Source organism: Gossypium raimondii, unplaced genomic scaffold (assembly GCF_025698545.1).
Source record: "Gossypium raimondii isolate GPD5lz unplaced genomic scaffold, ASM2569854v1 Contig00273, whole genome shotgun sequence".
NCBI lineage: Eukaryota > Viridiplantae > Streptophyta > Magnoliopsida > Malvales > Malvaceae > Gossypium > Gossypium raimondii.
Genome location: NW_026291373.1, coordinates 91,931 through 105,361, shown reverse-complemented (window position 1 = coordinate 105,361; position 13,431 = coordinate 91,931). Strand labels below are relative to the sequence as shown.

Here is a 13,431-nt window from a genome sequence, read left to right as displayed (position 1 = left end):
CTTGGAATATGCAGTTGAAGGTGAAGTCTTGGTCATCAAGTGCAGCTTGGGCCTCCAAAGCACGGGGAATAAGTAGCAGCGTGAAACATATTTCACACGCGATGCCATGTCCAAGGCAAGGTTTGTAGCGTAATAATCAATGGTGGTAGCTGCACAAACGTTGCCAGTAGCATGATGGTGGAAAAAATTAGCCTAACAACCACCAAGCATTTGCATCCTTATAAGCTACAATGGCTTAACGATGGAGGAGAACTCACGGGAACCAAGCAAGTTGTTGTTGCCTTCTACATTGGCAAGTATAGTGACGAGGTTGTGTGTGATATGGTGCCAATGCACGCTAGCCATTTGCTGCTGGGAAGACCATGGTAATTTGACTGACGTGTGATCCATGATGGTTACACCAATAGATATACATTTAAACATCTAGGAAATAAGTCTGCTACCCTAGCACGTTTTAGGTCTGCCGCCGCCTGGCACGATTTTGTTTTCTTTATTCGTTTTTATGTTTTTGTCGCCAATTTTGATATCTTCATTTATTCTGCTTCTGTGAGTTTTGTAATAGGGGTGTCTGTGTTAGTCTGGTAAGCGACCTACAATAATGGAGAATGAATTAGCACAATTATCAATAAATGAGGAAGAAGAAGAAATACTACAGATTCAGACAGATCCGGGTAATCAAAGTGCAGTGGGGGAGTTTCAGCTTGTGGGATGTTTTTTAACAGCAAGTGTTATTCATTTTCCAGCCATGAAAAGCACTATGGCAAATCTGTGGCATCCTGTTTATGGGGTCCAAATTCGAGATCTGGGAGACAAAAGGTATCTGTTTCAATTTTATCATAATTTGGATATGGAAAGGGTCCTAAAAGGTTTACCATGGACATTTAATAACCATCTGCTATTATTGAATAAGCTAGGGAGAGGCGAAGACCCTCTGAAAGTACCGTTAATTTTTACTCCTTTTTGGGTCCAAATTCATCATGTCCCTATTGGATTATTTTTTGAAAAGCTAGCAGTCCAACTAGGAAATTTTTTAGATGCTTTCCTGGAATACGATACTTTAAATCTAGGAAAGGAAAATCGTAACTATATGAGGGTAAGAGTACAGCTTGATGTCAGGAAGCCCTTGAAAAGGAAGAAGCAGGTTTTATGCAATGGGGTTAGGTCGTATGTCATGTTTAAGTATGAAAGGCTATCACTTTTCTGCTTCTATTGCGGAAGATTGGGGCATAATGATTCCTTCTGTGAGATAAAAATGATGGCACGGGCAGATACAGAAGAGTTGGGCTGGGATTTATCTTTACGAGCGCAATCTCGAAGAGCTCTCTCTATGAATAGTATATGGCTGCGAGAAGATGAAGTAGGGAAAGGGATTGGAAGATGGGGGGAGAATCGATCTGATGAATCAGGACATAGGGATGGAAGTACAGAAGCAAGAGGGGAAAGATTATTGACCCAATTTTGGGGTTCAGTATTGAGGGAGGGGTACAGTCTGCAGATTGGTGAAAGAGCAATTATGGTTCGAGTCTGATAAATATGGTAATGGAGCATGATTTAGAAGATGAGACCTTAGTGGCGAGGAGGGGAAAAAACGAAATAGGGGCCAAATGGAAGATCTTTCTAGTAATGTAGAGAGAGAAAATACTAGCGGCTGCCAAGAGGCAAGCCGACCGGTCACAATGAAAATCATAAGCTGGAACGTCCGTGGCTTGGGGAGACTACGGACGGTCAGAAGGCTTCGGCAGATGCTGAGGTTACATAATCCCCAAATGGTCTTCTTTATGGAGACAAAGTTAGGCAGACAGCAGATGGAACGAATTCGTAGAAGATGTGGGTATACAAATGGTATTGAAGTTGATTCAGAAGGTACGAGAGGAGGGTTGTGCTTAGCATGGAGGAATGAGGTTGATATATCGTTGAACAGTTTCTCAAAAAGACATATTGATGTACTCGTTGATGATAAAGAGATAGGATGTAAGTGGAGATTTACAGGCTTCTATGGATCCCCTTATACACAAGATCGGAGCGAATCATGGGCCGTATTGAAAAGCCTAGCTACTAATATGGACCTTCCATGGTTTGTTATGGGTGACTTCAATGAAATCATGTATGGAGTCGAGAAGAAAGGAGGATTGCCTAGAGATGAGAGGAGAATGGAATTGTTCCGAAGAGTGCTCGAGGAATGTCAATTGTACGATGTGGGCTATGAAGGTAGCTGGTTTACTTGGGAAAGAGGAAATTTGCCGGAGACTAACATACGAGAAAGATTAGATAGAGGAGTTGCAAACGCGGCATGGATTAACTTGTTCCAAGCAGTAAGAGTTCAACATTTAGTGCATTCGATGTCAGATCACTGTCCACTTCTTATGAACACAAGGAGGTATGATGAAAGAAGGAGTTACAGTTTTAAGTTTGAAGCGTGGTGGTCCCTAGAAGAGTCTTTTGAAGATGAAGTAAGGAATTTGTGGGAGAACGCATCAGGAGAGCTGATTCAGAAACTGGACTTTTTGAAAAATGGACTACAAAGGTGGGCTAAGCAAATCCAAAATGAAAGAAAGAAGGCAAAGCAAATTCTCATGAGAAAACTAACGGAGCTGGCTGAGGAGGAAAGAGATGATAAGACTTTGGAGGAACTGATTGATACAAAAATTAATTTAAATTTTGATCTCGAAAAAGAAGAATGCTACTGGGAACAAAGGGCCCGAATCGATTGGATAAGGTATGGGGATAGGAACACATCTTTTTTTCATGGTCGAGCATCACAAAGAAGGAGCAAGAATCTCATTCGTAGACTACAAAATGAAGATGGTAGAGAAATGGGGGAATTACACGACATGGAAGGTATAGCACGGTCATATTTTAATAAGCTGTTTTCAACAGAAGGAATGGGGGAGTGCGACCACATATTAGAAGGAGTTAAACGATGCATTTATGAGGAAGATAATCAAATGTTGACAGCAGTATACACCAAAGAGGAAGTTATGGATGCAGTTTTTACCATGGGACCAACGAAGGCACCAGGAGAGATGGAATCCCAGCCCTCTTTTATCAAAAGTGTTGGAAAATTGTTGGGGATGATATAACCACTTTTTGCTTACAGATCTTAAATGGCGTTAGGGAGGTAAGTCCAGTCAATTCTACAAATATAGTCCTTATCCCAAAAATTCCTAGCCCATCTCAGATGTCCCAATTCAGGCCAATTAGCCTATGCAATGTTTTCTATAAAATCATTGCAAAGGTTATTTCAAATCGACTGAGTGGAGTTATTGGAAAATGTGTTGATGAGTCGCAAAGTGCTTTTGTGCCAGGACGGTTGATCTCAGATAATGTGCTACTTGCTTATGAAATAATGCACAAGTTAAAGCAGAAGAGATTGGGGAAGAAAGGGTATATGGCTGTTAAGTTTGACATGACAAGCTTTTGACAGAGTGGAGTGGGGTTTCTTGAACAGGATTATGCTACAGATGGGGTTTGACCAAAGATGGGTAAATCTTATTATGCAGTGTGTTACTTCAGTTTCTTACTCAGTTATTATTAATGGACATATTGGAGAAAAATTCTGCCCAACTAGAGGAATCAGGTAAGGGGACCCACTTAGCCCGTTTTTGTTCCTTTTATGTGGCGAAGGGCTGTCAAGCCTGCTGAGATTAGCAACATCCAAAGGTGTTTTAAAGGGAGTAAGGATCAGCAGAAATGGTCCGCAGATATCTCACTTGTTTTTTGCTGATGATTGCATTTTGTTTGGTGAAGCAACAGATAGGGGAGCCAACTTTTTCAAGAATATTCTACGCGAATACAAGTCATGCTCAGGGCAGTGGGTAAATTTTGAAAAATCAAGTGTTTTTTTCAGTAAGAATACGAAGGAGGAGGAGAAGAGACAAGTTGTTAATACTTGGGGGTACGAAGCTCTAATGAACCAGAACGGTACCTAGGGCTGCCTATAATGGTGGGTCGAAAGAAAAAAGCATCATTTCAGAATTTGAAAGACAAACTCAAAAAATGTATTGATCATTGGAGCTCAAGGCTATTATCGCAGGGAGGGAAGGAAGTTTTTATCAAGGTTGTTCTTCAGGCTATTCCGACTTACTCGATGGCATGTTTCTTATTACCCAAAGCACCTTGTGAAGATATGGAGAGTATTATAGCCAAGTTCTGGTGGCAGAAAGGACATGGAAAAAAGGGTATCCATTGGTGTACGTGGAAAAATATTTGTTCCTTAAAAGAAAACGGTGGATTAGGTTTTAGAAATCTTGCTCAATTTAATGTATCGTTATTGGCAAAACAAGGTTGGCGACTTCTTAATTTTCCAAATTCGTTATTAGCTAGAGTTATGAAAGCTAAATATTATCCACGATCATGTTTTCTTAAGGCAGAGTTGGGAAATTTACCTTCACTCACCTGGAGGAGCATTTGGGCAGCAAAAGGTTTACTCAAACAAGGACTATGCTGGAGAGTAGGCAGGGGAGACAAAATCTCTATTTGGGAGGATAATTGGATTCCAGGAATTGATAGAGCTAAAAGACAAAACAGTTCACATATTGGGGAAATACAGTTAGTCTCGGATCTCATTGATAATTCAACTAGGAAATGGAGGGAGAATCTGATTATTAATACCTTTCAAGTCGAAACAGCCCAGAAAATATTACAGATGCCGTTAGCCGAGACTGAGCACGATGACATCCAAGCTTGGAAGGGAGAATTATCCGGGGAATTTTCTGTTCGTAGCGCGTATAAACTATTACAAGAGGCTACTCTTAATCCTACTCATTACTTGTTATAGACCGAATCTAAGAACTTTTACAGGAAATTATGGGGATTACAACTTCCCCCAAAAATTACAATGACTATTTGGAGAATATCTTGGGATTATATCCCTAATTTTGTTAATCTCAGATGCAAGAAAGTTATTGCTAATGAGGAATGCCCCCGATGTCGATCCTGGCCTGAAGAAAGTATCAATGTGTTCCGAGACTATCCTATTACAAAAGAGATTTGGTCATCGTTAGATCTGTTCTGGGTCATGGACAATACAAGTCAGAGTTACTGGGAGTGGCTGACCTGGGTTTTCCAGAAAGGAAATGATGCTCAATGTCGACTGTTTTGTTATGCTTTATGGACGATCTGGGTCTCCAGAAACCAGTTTATTTATGAACGGAAAAATAGTACAGGTCGAGTTATAGCACAAAACATCCAAAGACAAATGGCAGAGATTGAGGGAGTAAGAGTTTTGAAGACACAGAAAACTATGGTCAGGAAGTTTGAAGTTCAAGAGGACTTACCAAAAGTAGCGATCCAGTTTGATGCAGCTTTTGACAAGCGAAACTTCAAGTCAGCATCAGGGCTGGTAGGGTGGGACCAAAATGGAGATTTGTTGGTGCTAAAGACGGTGATACATAAGAAGGTTTCCTCCGCGTTTGCAGCAGAGGCGTACGCTTGTTTGGAAAGCATGAAATTAGGAATCGCTCTTCGAATGCCATCAATAAAAATCACGGGGGACTCCAAGACAGTCATCAACAAATGTCAAAAAAATTCAATAGATAAATCAGTGATTGGGGCAATTATTAGCGATATTCACAGCAAGAAATCATGTTGTCAAGATCTTATTTTTCAACATATTCATAGATCAGAAAATTCGAACGCGCATAAGTTGGCTAGAAGAGCCATTGATAGAGATGAGAGTATTTACCTGATGTTAGCAGATCTAGATCGGTATGTGTTTGATTGAAAAAGGAGAGAACCAAGAAAATCGGACTGAAGGAGAGAATGGAAGGGATGAATTCAAAACAGATAGCAAAAGATATTATCTTTCTTGGGGAAGTGCTATCGTCAAAAGGCTGGAGAATGATTTGACTACACGAAAGAAATGGATGCCAGCCGTCTTAAGATTTGATTGGGGCTGATTTTGTTTACTTTTTCATTTATTGTTCTGTTTTCTTTAATTTTTAGGAAGCTTCTTGATACGAGCTCGGTTGTGGATGTGTCGAGTCGTATGTATTACCCAATCGTGAATTCGAGTAAGAAGTTGTTTGTTTTAGAGTAGCTTAGTTTTGGTAGCAAAAATAATTACTAAATCGAATGGAAAGGTTTTCAAATGAAAGTTGAAAGATGAATAATGGGATGGGTAGATAAAATTTAGGCTAAGGCCAAAGAAAGAACCAACAATATAGAAATTGTTGACCCGAATCTTAATAGGACACTTAGGTAAAACTTTGGTTTGAATTGGAAGATTAACCTTGACCCTCTACCAAGAATGATAGGAACCAGAGGTATAGGAACGCCACACCAATAAAGGTGATAAGTTCGGTTTCAAGGAAAAGAATTGACGCCACAAGAAAGTTGATAAGTCGATTCAGTTCCAGAAAAGAACAAGGAGAATTGGATAATCTCTCAAGTCTCAAATTTAACATAAATTTTAGCCAAAAGTCCCTCCAACAAGCCAATTACAACATATTTATAGTCTATAATGTGCCCAACCGAATGGTCACAAAAATTCAGATTAAATGAGCAAATTTAATGAACTAAAATAGCTTAAGAGCTAAGTTCACTCCTTTGAAGAATCCTAGACCTTGGGGACGGCAATGGCATCAAAAATCTTTAATATCCTTCAATAATCAGCCTTGGAAATTCGGATGGCCAGCAGCAGCTTTAAATGACGTCTTGGGCACACAAATAGCTCCTAAATACTTTCCTTCAACTTAAATGAGCTGAACTAAATTTGTAAGTCCTTTGGTGTGTTCAAGACAACAATAAGCATCAGCTTTGGAACCTGAAGACGGCCTTTAATGCTCCTTGGAAGCATGAAACGTCAGCCTTGGTTTAAACAGCAAGCAACAAACATGTTTTGGCCGAATGGCCACTTGGAAATTCCCCAAACAACAGCTCTTTGCTGTACCCGAAGCAATACCAGCTTTAATGCCATTCAAAAACGTCCCCCCTTGCATGCTTTCATTAATGCCGTCCATGCATGGGAACATCTCATTAAATCCATGTCTTTGCTTCCTTTAAATGCCGTTCCATGCATGGGAACATCTCCCTTGCTGCTCATTAAATTCGGCCATGCATGCAAGCTCCAGCAACTAATTAATGCCGTCCATGCATGGGAACATCTCATTAAATCCATGTCTTTGCTTCCTTTAAATGCCGTTCCATGCATGGGAACATCACCTTAAATGCATGTCTCCTTAGCCATTAAGTAGCCGAATTTAATGACCTGCAAACACAAATTAAATTCGGTCAAATAATGCATCTAAAGACAATTAATTTCGGCTGGACTTCAAACACATTAAGTCAACAATGAGACATAATAAATTCGGCTGAAACATAGACAAATTAAATGCATGCCTTAACCTATGACAAATGAATGTGTACTAATTGAAAACATAATTAAATCATATACTAAATTATTAGACCCAAATTAAATCATGTGCATACTGAAATTAATAAACTAACTAATGAACTTAATTTATTCCAGCAACTATTTAAAAGCATAAGTTAAAATAAATTGAAGTTCAAATTTAATGAGCTGAAATTAGCTCGAATTTGAGCTCCATTGAACTGAAACAATCTCGATCAACTTGCAAGAATTTGTGATTGTCGCCTGATGAACTGAACCAAGGATGTTTTCGGGGCAGGGTCGTATCACTTCTAGTGATGTTGATTGTTTTATCCATTTTGCTTGACAATGGGCCTTAAAATGTTGGGCTTTGTTTGTTTTTGGTATTATTATTAAAGTTCCCAATCATTTTATCAAAAAAAAATCTAGGAAATAATGTAACTTTAGCACTACTTACGCCAAAGCAAGTGTACGAAGATCAGCTTAGATTGAAAAATTCTGTTGAATAGTTGAGAGCAAATGATCAAGAGAAAAAAAATGAGAAAGAAAAAGAAAGGAAAAATGAGTGAGGAAAAAGAGTGTGAAATGTAAACACAAGAAGAAAAAGAAAGAACAAGAGAAGTGATACGATCTTGGTTTAGTAGTTGAATCCGAGTCGTTTAGTTCCCGATCGTAAACGAAGAAGTATGTTTGAATAAATCGATTCAAGAGAAAGTAAAGAGAAATTGGGTTCAAAGAAAGCAAGTCGGATGAACAAAGTTGGTATGGTTTTTGGTTTAGATGAGAAAGAATTGGTTTGAATTTGGTCGAGTTCGGTTTTGGGTTTGTTCTGAAATGGTAATGTGATTTGGTTCAAAATGGTATCTGATTTGGTGCAATTTGTAAGGTGATTTGGTTCGAAATGGTAATACGATTTGGTACGAAATGTTAATGGTTCAAAAGGTCAAGAGTGAACCAACACTAAGGAAGAGTGTTGACCAAAACTTATAGGACCTAAATGAATTAGAAATGGTTGAAAAGGACCTTGACCCGATACTTAGGAAAGTATGAACCAAAGGTATCAAAGGTGAGCGCCACACTCGGGTTTAAGGAGTGATAAGTTCGGAAAAGACTCGGAAAGACGCCACTAAAAGCTTAGATAAGTCTTACGGGTCTCGAACGAAATTTGAGAGAAAATGCCTCACAAATTTGGCAGCAATTAAGCTAATTAAAATGTCAAAAGTCCTTTACAAAGTGAAAATTCAGCTATTTATAATAATCCACTAGGCTAGCCGAATGGTCACTTAAATTCCTTAAAAATTAAGCAAATGAATTACTTAAATGGGCTAGCTAGATTCGGCTGAACTTGGAGCTCAATGGTCACCTTCTAGATGGACAATTGAACTTGGAGCTTGAGGGAGTAAATGGCAGCAGCTACATTCGGTGGATGTGCTTAAAGGAGCTCATTTAATTGGCAACTATTGCTGAAAAATTACCAGCAATTAAGAAGATGTTGAGTAGTCACTTTGAGTGTGAAAACCAAGTTTTGAAGAGTCTTTGAATGTGAACACCTTGATCCGAACAGCCATGATGTATTCAACAGTGTGTAAGTAATAAATTCGGCTGAATGGTCACTTAGGAGACTTCAAACAGCAGCCAACTTCATTCTCCCATTCATGCATGTGCCATCCCTTCATGTACCCTCTTTTAATACCTTTCATGCTCCAAAACGTTCATGGATGATGTACCTGCAGCAACATTCATCAAATAATTCAAATTCATGTTTAGACACATTAAATTAACACTAAAATGATGCACATTAAATTCGCAGCCTTAGGACATAATTAAAACAAGTAATAAAGTTAACATATTAAAAACAAGCTTAAAAACATATTTATAAGCTGTATAAATTAAGACAAAATTAATAACATGTCATAATAACTAAAATATCATGCATAATTAAGTTTGACCAGATTTAAGACCAATTTAATAACGAAAATTAATTAAGCTTGTAAATAACTAATTTAACTAACTCAATTAATTATTTCAGCTACTATATTATTGACTAAGTTATTTTGAGCTAATTTTGAGCTGGTTCGAATTTAATGAGCTGAAGTGGAGCTTAATTCAGCTCGTAACAAAGTGCAAGGAAGGCTCATCGAGTTTGTCCAAGCTTCACCAATGCGTCCAACCAAAGTCTCACCCCAAACTTAATCTACTAAGGCCGAAACAGCCTCCTTGAATTGTTTAGCTCGTGATCGGGTGATTGGACCTTGAGGCAGCTCCAAAGGCTCCTTGCTTGAGCTAGGTTGGACTTGAGGCATGGCTGTATCAAGAAGTGATTATGGAAAATGGAATTTTTATGCGAAAGAGAAAGAGATTCAAAAATCATTATTGCTGAAACAACCCATGTTTGTACTTATGTACAAAGAAAGTTTGACGGGAACTAAAGAATTAATTGATACCTTGCCTTCTTCTATCGTGACTTTGTTGCAGGAATTCGATGATGTATTCCCAGAGGATATAACGAGTGGATTACCACCTATTCGAGGAATCGAGCATAAAATTGACTTTGTGATACGCCCCGGCCTCGTGGATGATTCCGAGTCATTTTTGTTGCCCGATCGTTCTAACGATAAAGTTTCGTTCGACTTGATTCAAAAGGTTATGTTTGTCCAACAAAGATGTTAATGGTTCAATCAAGGTTAAAATGGCAATGGTATATAAGGTACTTCGGCTAAAAATAAAAGAAAATGTTTATTAAAAGGTTTGGAGTTTCGTTTTAAGGTAGAATGGATGGAAAGCTTAAAAACAAGAGTGAACCAACTTTAAGGGTTTAAGTTGACCCGATTCTTATATGTCTTTAAGGTGGATTAAGAATGATGTAAATAGGACCTCGACCCACTATCTAACGAAGATAGGAACCTCGGTATAGTTGAACGCCACACTTGGTTAAAAGTGATAAGTTCGGGTTGCAAAGGACAAAGGTTGACGCCACTAACTAGTAGATAAGCCAACTAAGTCTTTGGACGAAATTGAGAGAAGAATTCCTCACAAAATACTTAATTCAATATTCAAAATGGCAAAAGTCCTTTTACAAATTAACAAGCAAATATTTATAGTGTTGCATAAGCTAGTCGAATAGTCATGCTTAATAGCTAAGAAAAATGAAGAAAGATCCAGAATTAAGTCCCTAGAAAGATTCGGCTGAATGGGAGCTCCAATGGGCAGCTTAGGCATTAAGCAAATGGACCTTGTAGAGATGAATGCACCGGTAGTCAAATGGCCATGTCTAGATTCGGCCAGGCCTTTAATTGAATCCTTAAATTGGCACTTGTTGGCTGAAAAGATAGGAACATTGAAGAGGGTTGATGGACAGCCACCAAGTGTGAAAAGTCGGTTTTGAAGAGTCAAATGTGTGTGAACATCAACAGCTGAATAGTCCCTCATGTGAACACTTAAAATGAGCTGCATGTAGATGTTTAAAAATGGAACATTCGGCTGAACATTCATTTGGGTTGCCATGCATGAATCGGCCAAATGCAATGAATCTAAGATGCATGCACCTTTGCCGTCCAAGGTAAATTCCTGCACCAAATTAAAACAGCAAATTAATCATGTATAAAACAAATTAAATTCGGCAGCAAATACTTGTAAAAATCTGCACATTTAATCATGTATTAGTTTAGGACATATTTAAAACACTTGAACTAATTAGGACATAATTAAAACACCTAAACTAATTAGGACATATTTAATAATATCTAATTATTATTTGACCAGAATTAATAACTTAAATACTTGGACTTATGACAAATTAAATAACTATTCCAGCAAAATAAATATAAAGTCAAATAAGTCTAAGATGAGACGAATGAACTAAAACAAGCTCATTGAGCTTGAAGAGATTTAAGTAGAGTGCACGATTTACTCATCTTGCTGGTCCATGAGCCCTCAAGTAGACCGGCCACAGATTCACCCCAAATCCGATCAACCAAAGCTGAAATTCTGTCTTTGAACTTCTTAGCTAGGAAGTTTCCTAAAGAAGCTTAAGGCTTAAGAATCTGATTAGACTATTCGGCTACCTTAGTCCATCCTATAAATAGGCCATGTAATTCACATTTTGGAGGTTAATGAACAATTTGATAGCTTTGCTAAATTGTGAGGTTGTTTTCAACTCTCGTTATTCTCCAAAAACTTGTGAGACTTATCAAACTTCTTTGTGGCGTCAAACTTATTTTTGTTTCTACCCGAACTTATCACTTTAATCCCAAAAGTGTGGCGTTCGATTCATACTAAGGTTCCTATCATTTTTTGATAGCGGGTCGAAGTTTTTATCCATTCAACCAACTATCCATCCACACCTTACCAACCTAAGCATTCTCCTAAGTTACGGGTTAACACATTCCTATTGTGTTAGTTAAACTTTCAATCCTTAGCCAAATTGCTTCCATTGTTTTCTGATTCATTTCCTAAACCAACAAACTCTTTTGAGCCTAAATAAACCTCTTTCTTCTAGCCTATTTTGTAAAGCCTCAATTTACTCCTAATTCACGATCGGGCAATCTTTACGACTCAATTCGATCTCGAGGTGAGGGCGTATCAAATGGTCGAGACGAAAACAAATATGTTTTCAAGCATTCGAACTTTTCAATTTGCTTCCACAAGTCATTGTTCAAGTAAATGAAATGCAAGTAAGGAGACATGAAATTTAAATCTTCATCACAAACATGCAAATGAACAGTTTCATATGACTCATGATTTCGCATGTTTGACACTCGCAATTGTCGTTTGGTTTTGTTCTCAACAACGACTTCATCACATTTTCCAAAGAAAAAAATCTTCTTATCATTACTCAAAACGGATATATCATCATCAAACAAAATCAAACAATTAACCACAATAGGATTCAAGCGATTTTTAGCATTCAAGGTGTCTTCAAAAATTTCATTTACATTCGACTTAAGAAAAGATGATCGCATAACATCAGAATTCATACCTTGTCCACCTTTAGGAATTGGGAATTGAAGATCGATTTTACCTTTTTCAATCATCACAAACCTTCTTCCTTCAGACTTGTATTGTAATTGGAGCTCCTTCTTTGAATTAACCTGAAATGGAGTAACAAGGAGACAACGGTTATTTAATTCTCTTTTCTTTTTCTCACTCACCTTTCTTGTGATTTCTTTTTCTTTTTCAACACTCTCATTTTTTTATAATTTTTTTGTTTCTTTTTGTTTTTCTATTTTTTTCTCTTTCTCATCTTCCTTTTCAATGCTCTCTTTTTCTTTTGCTTGTTCCATGGATCGCTTAAGACGTTGTTGATCTTCCATGACTTGTTGCGGGGACAAGGGTACCAAAGTAACATTTTTACCCTTATGTTGAAACGAATATTGATTAGCAAAACCGTCATGTTTGACTCGACGGTCAAATTGCCATGGCCTTCCGAGTAAAATATGACCCGCATGCATGGGTACAATATCACATAATACTTCATCATGGTAGTTCCCAATAGAGAAAGAAATCTTGGCTTGCTTGGTCACCTTCAATTCGACCCCTTCATTGAGCCATTGCAATTTATAAGGACTTGGATGCCTGATAGTTGGCAAAGCAAGTTTGTCCACCATGTATGTGCTTGCGACGTTAGTGCAACTTCCACCATCAATCACGATACTGCAAACCCTTTCTTTGACAAGTCCACGCGTATGGAATAAATTCTCACGTTGTAGTTCATCTACGGAAGTTTGGACACTAAGATTTCTTTTTACCACAAGCATTTCACCTTCAACAGCAAATGCTATTTCTTCTTCATTATCGGAAGGAATTTCAACTTCTTCTTCATTTTTGTCTATCTCCTCCTCCGATTCGATATCACCATTTGGCCTCATAATCATGGCATCCAATTTGGGCATTGGCTGGCCACATGTCCTCTTCCGAGACACCTAAAACATTTTATATCTCTTGATCGATTTTGGAAATTATCCACAGACTTACCTTTGCTAGATTCAGCAATTGGCTTAAGTGTTTTTGGTGGTGTTGTTGGCTCATTTGTCGGATTAGTAGAAGCACTCTTACTCAAACCTTGGTTCCATTTAGATGTATTGGAATAAGAATAGCCTCGA

At 38.1% G+C, this 13,431-nt stretch overlaps 3 protein-coding genes across 3 annotated transcripts; all 3 read left to right on the top strand.

Annotated features, from left to right (window-relative positions):
- The first annotated feature begins 598 nt into the window (after positions 1 to 598).
- On the top strand, positions 599 to 1,528 carry LOC105786946 (uncharacterized). Its single transcript, XM_012613415.2, has one exon. The coding sequence runs from the start codon at positions 599 to 601 to the stop codon at positions 1,526 to 1,528; it is 930 nt and encodes a 309-aa protein (XP_012468869.2).
- Positions 1,529 to 1,604: 76 nt separating this feature from the next.
- On the top strand, positions 1,605 to 4,777 carry LOC128037754 (uncharacterized). Its single transcript, XM_052627368.1, has 6 exons — positions 1,605 to 3,053; positions 3,098 to 3,118; positions 3,236 to 3,384; positions 3,501 to 3,577; positions 3,625 to 3,815; positions 4,034 to 4,777. The coding sequence occupies exons 1-6, from the start codon at positions 1,605 to 1,607 to the stop codon at positions 4,775 to 4,777; spliced, it is 2,631 nt and encodes an 876-aa protein (XP_052483328.1).
- A 60-nt stretch (positions 4,778 to 4,837) lies between these two features.
- LOC128037753 (uncharacterized) lies at positions 4,838 to 6,037 on the top strand. The gene is made up of 2 exons (XM_052627367.1): positions 4,838 to 5,706; positions 5,944 to 6,037. The coding sequence occupies exons 1-2, from the start codon at positions 4,838 to 4,840 to the stop codon at positions 6,035 to 6,037; spliced, it is 963 nt and encodes a 320-aa protein (XP_052483327.1).
- The last annotated feature ends 7,394 nt before the right edge of the window (positions 6,038 to 13,431 follow it).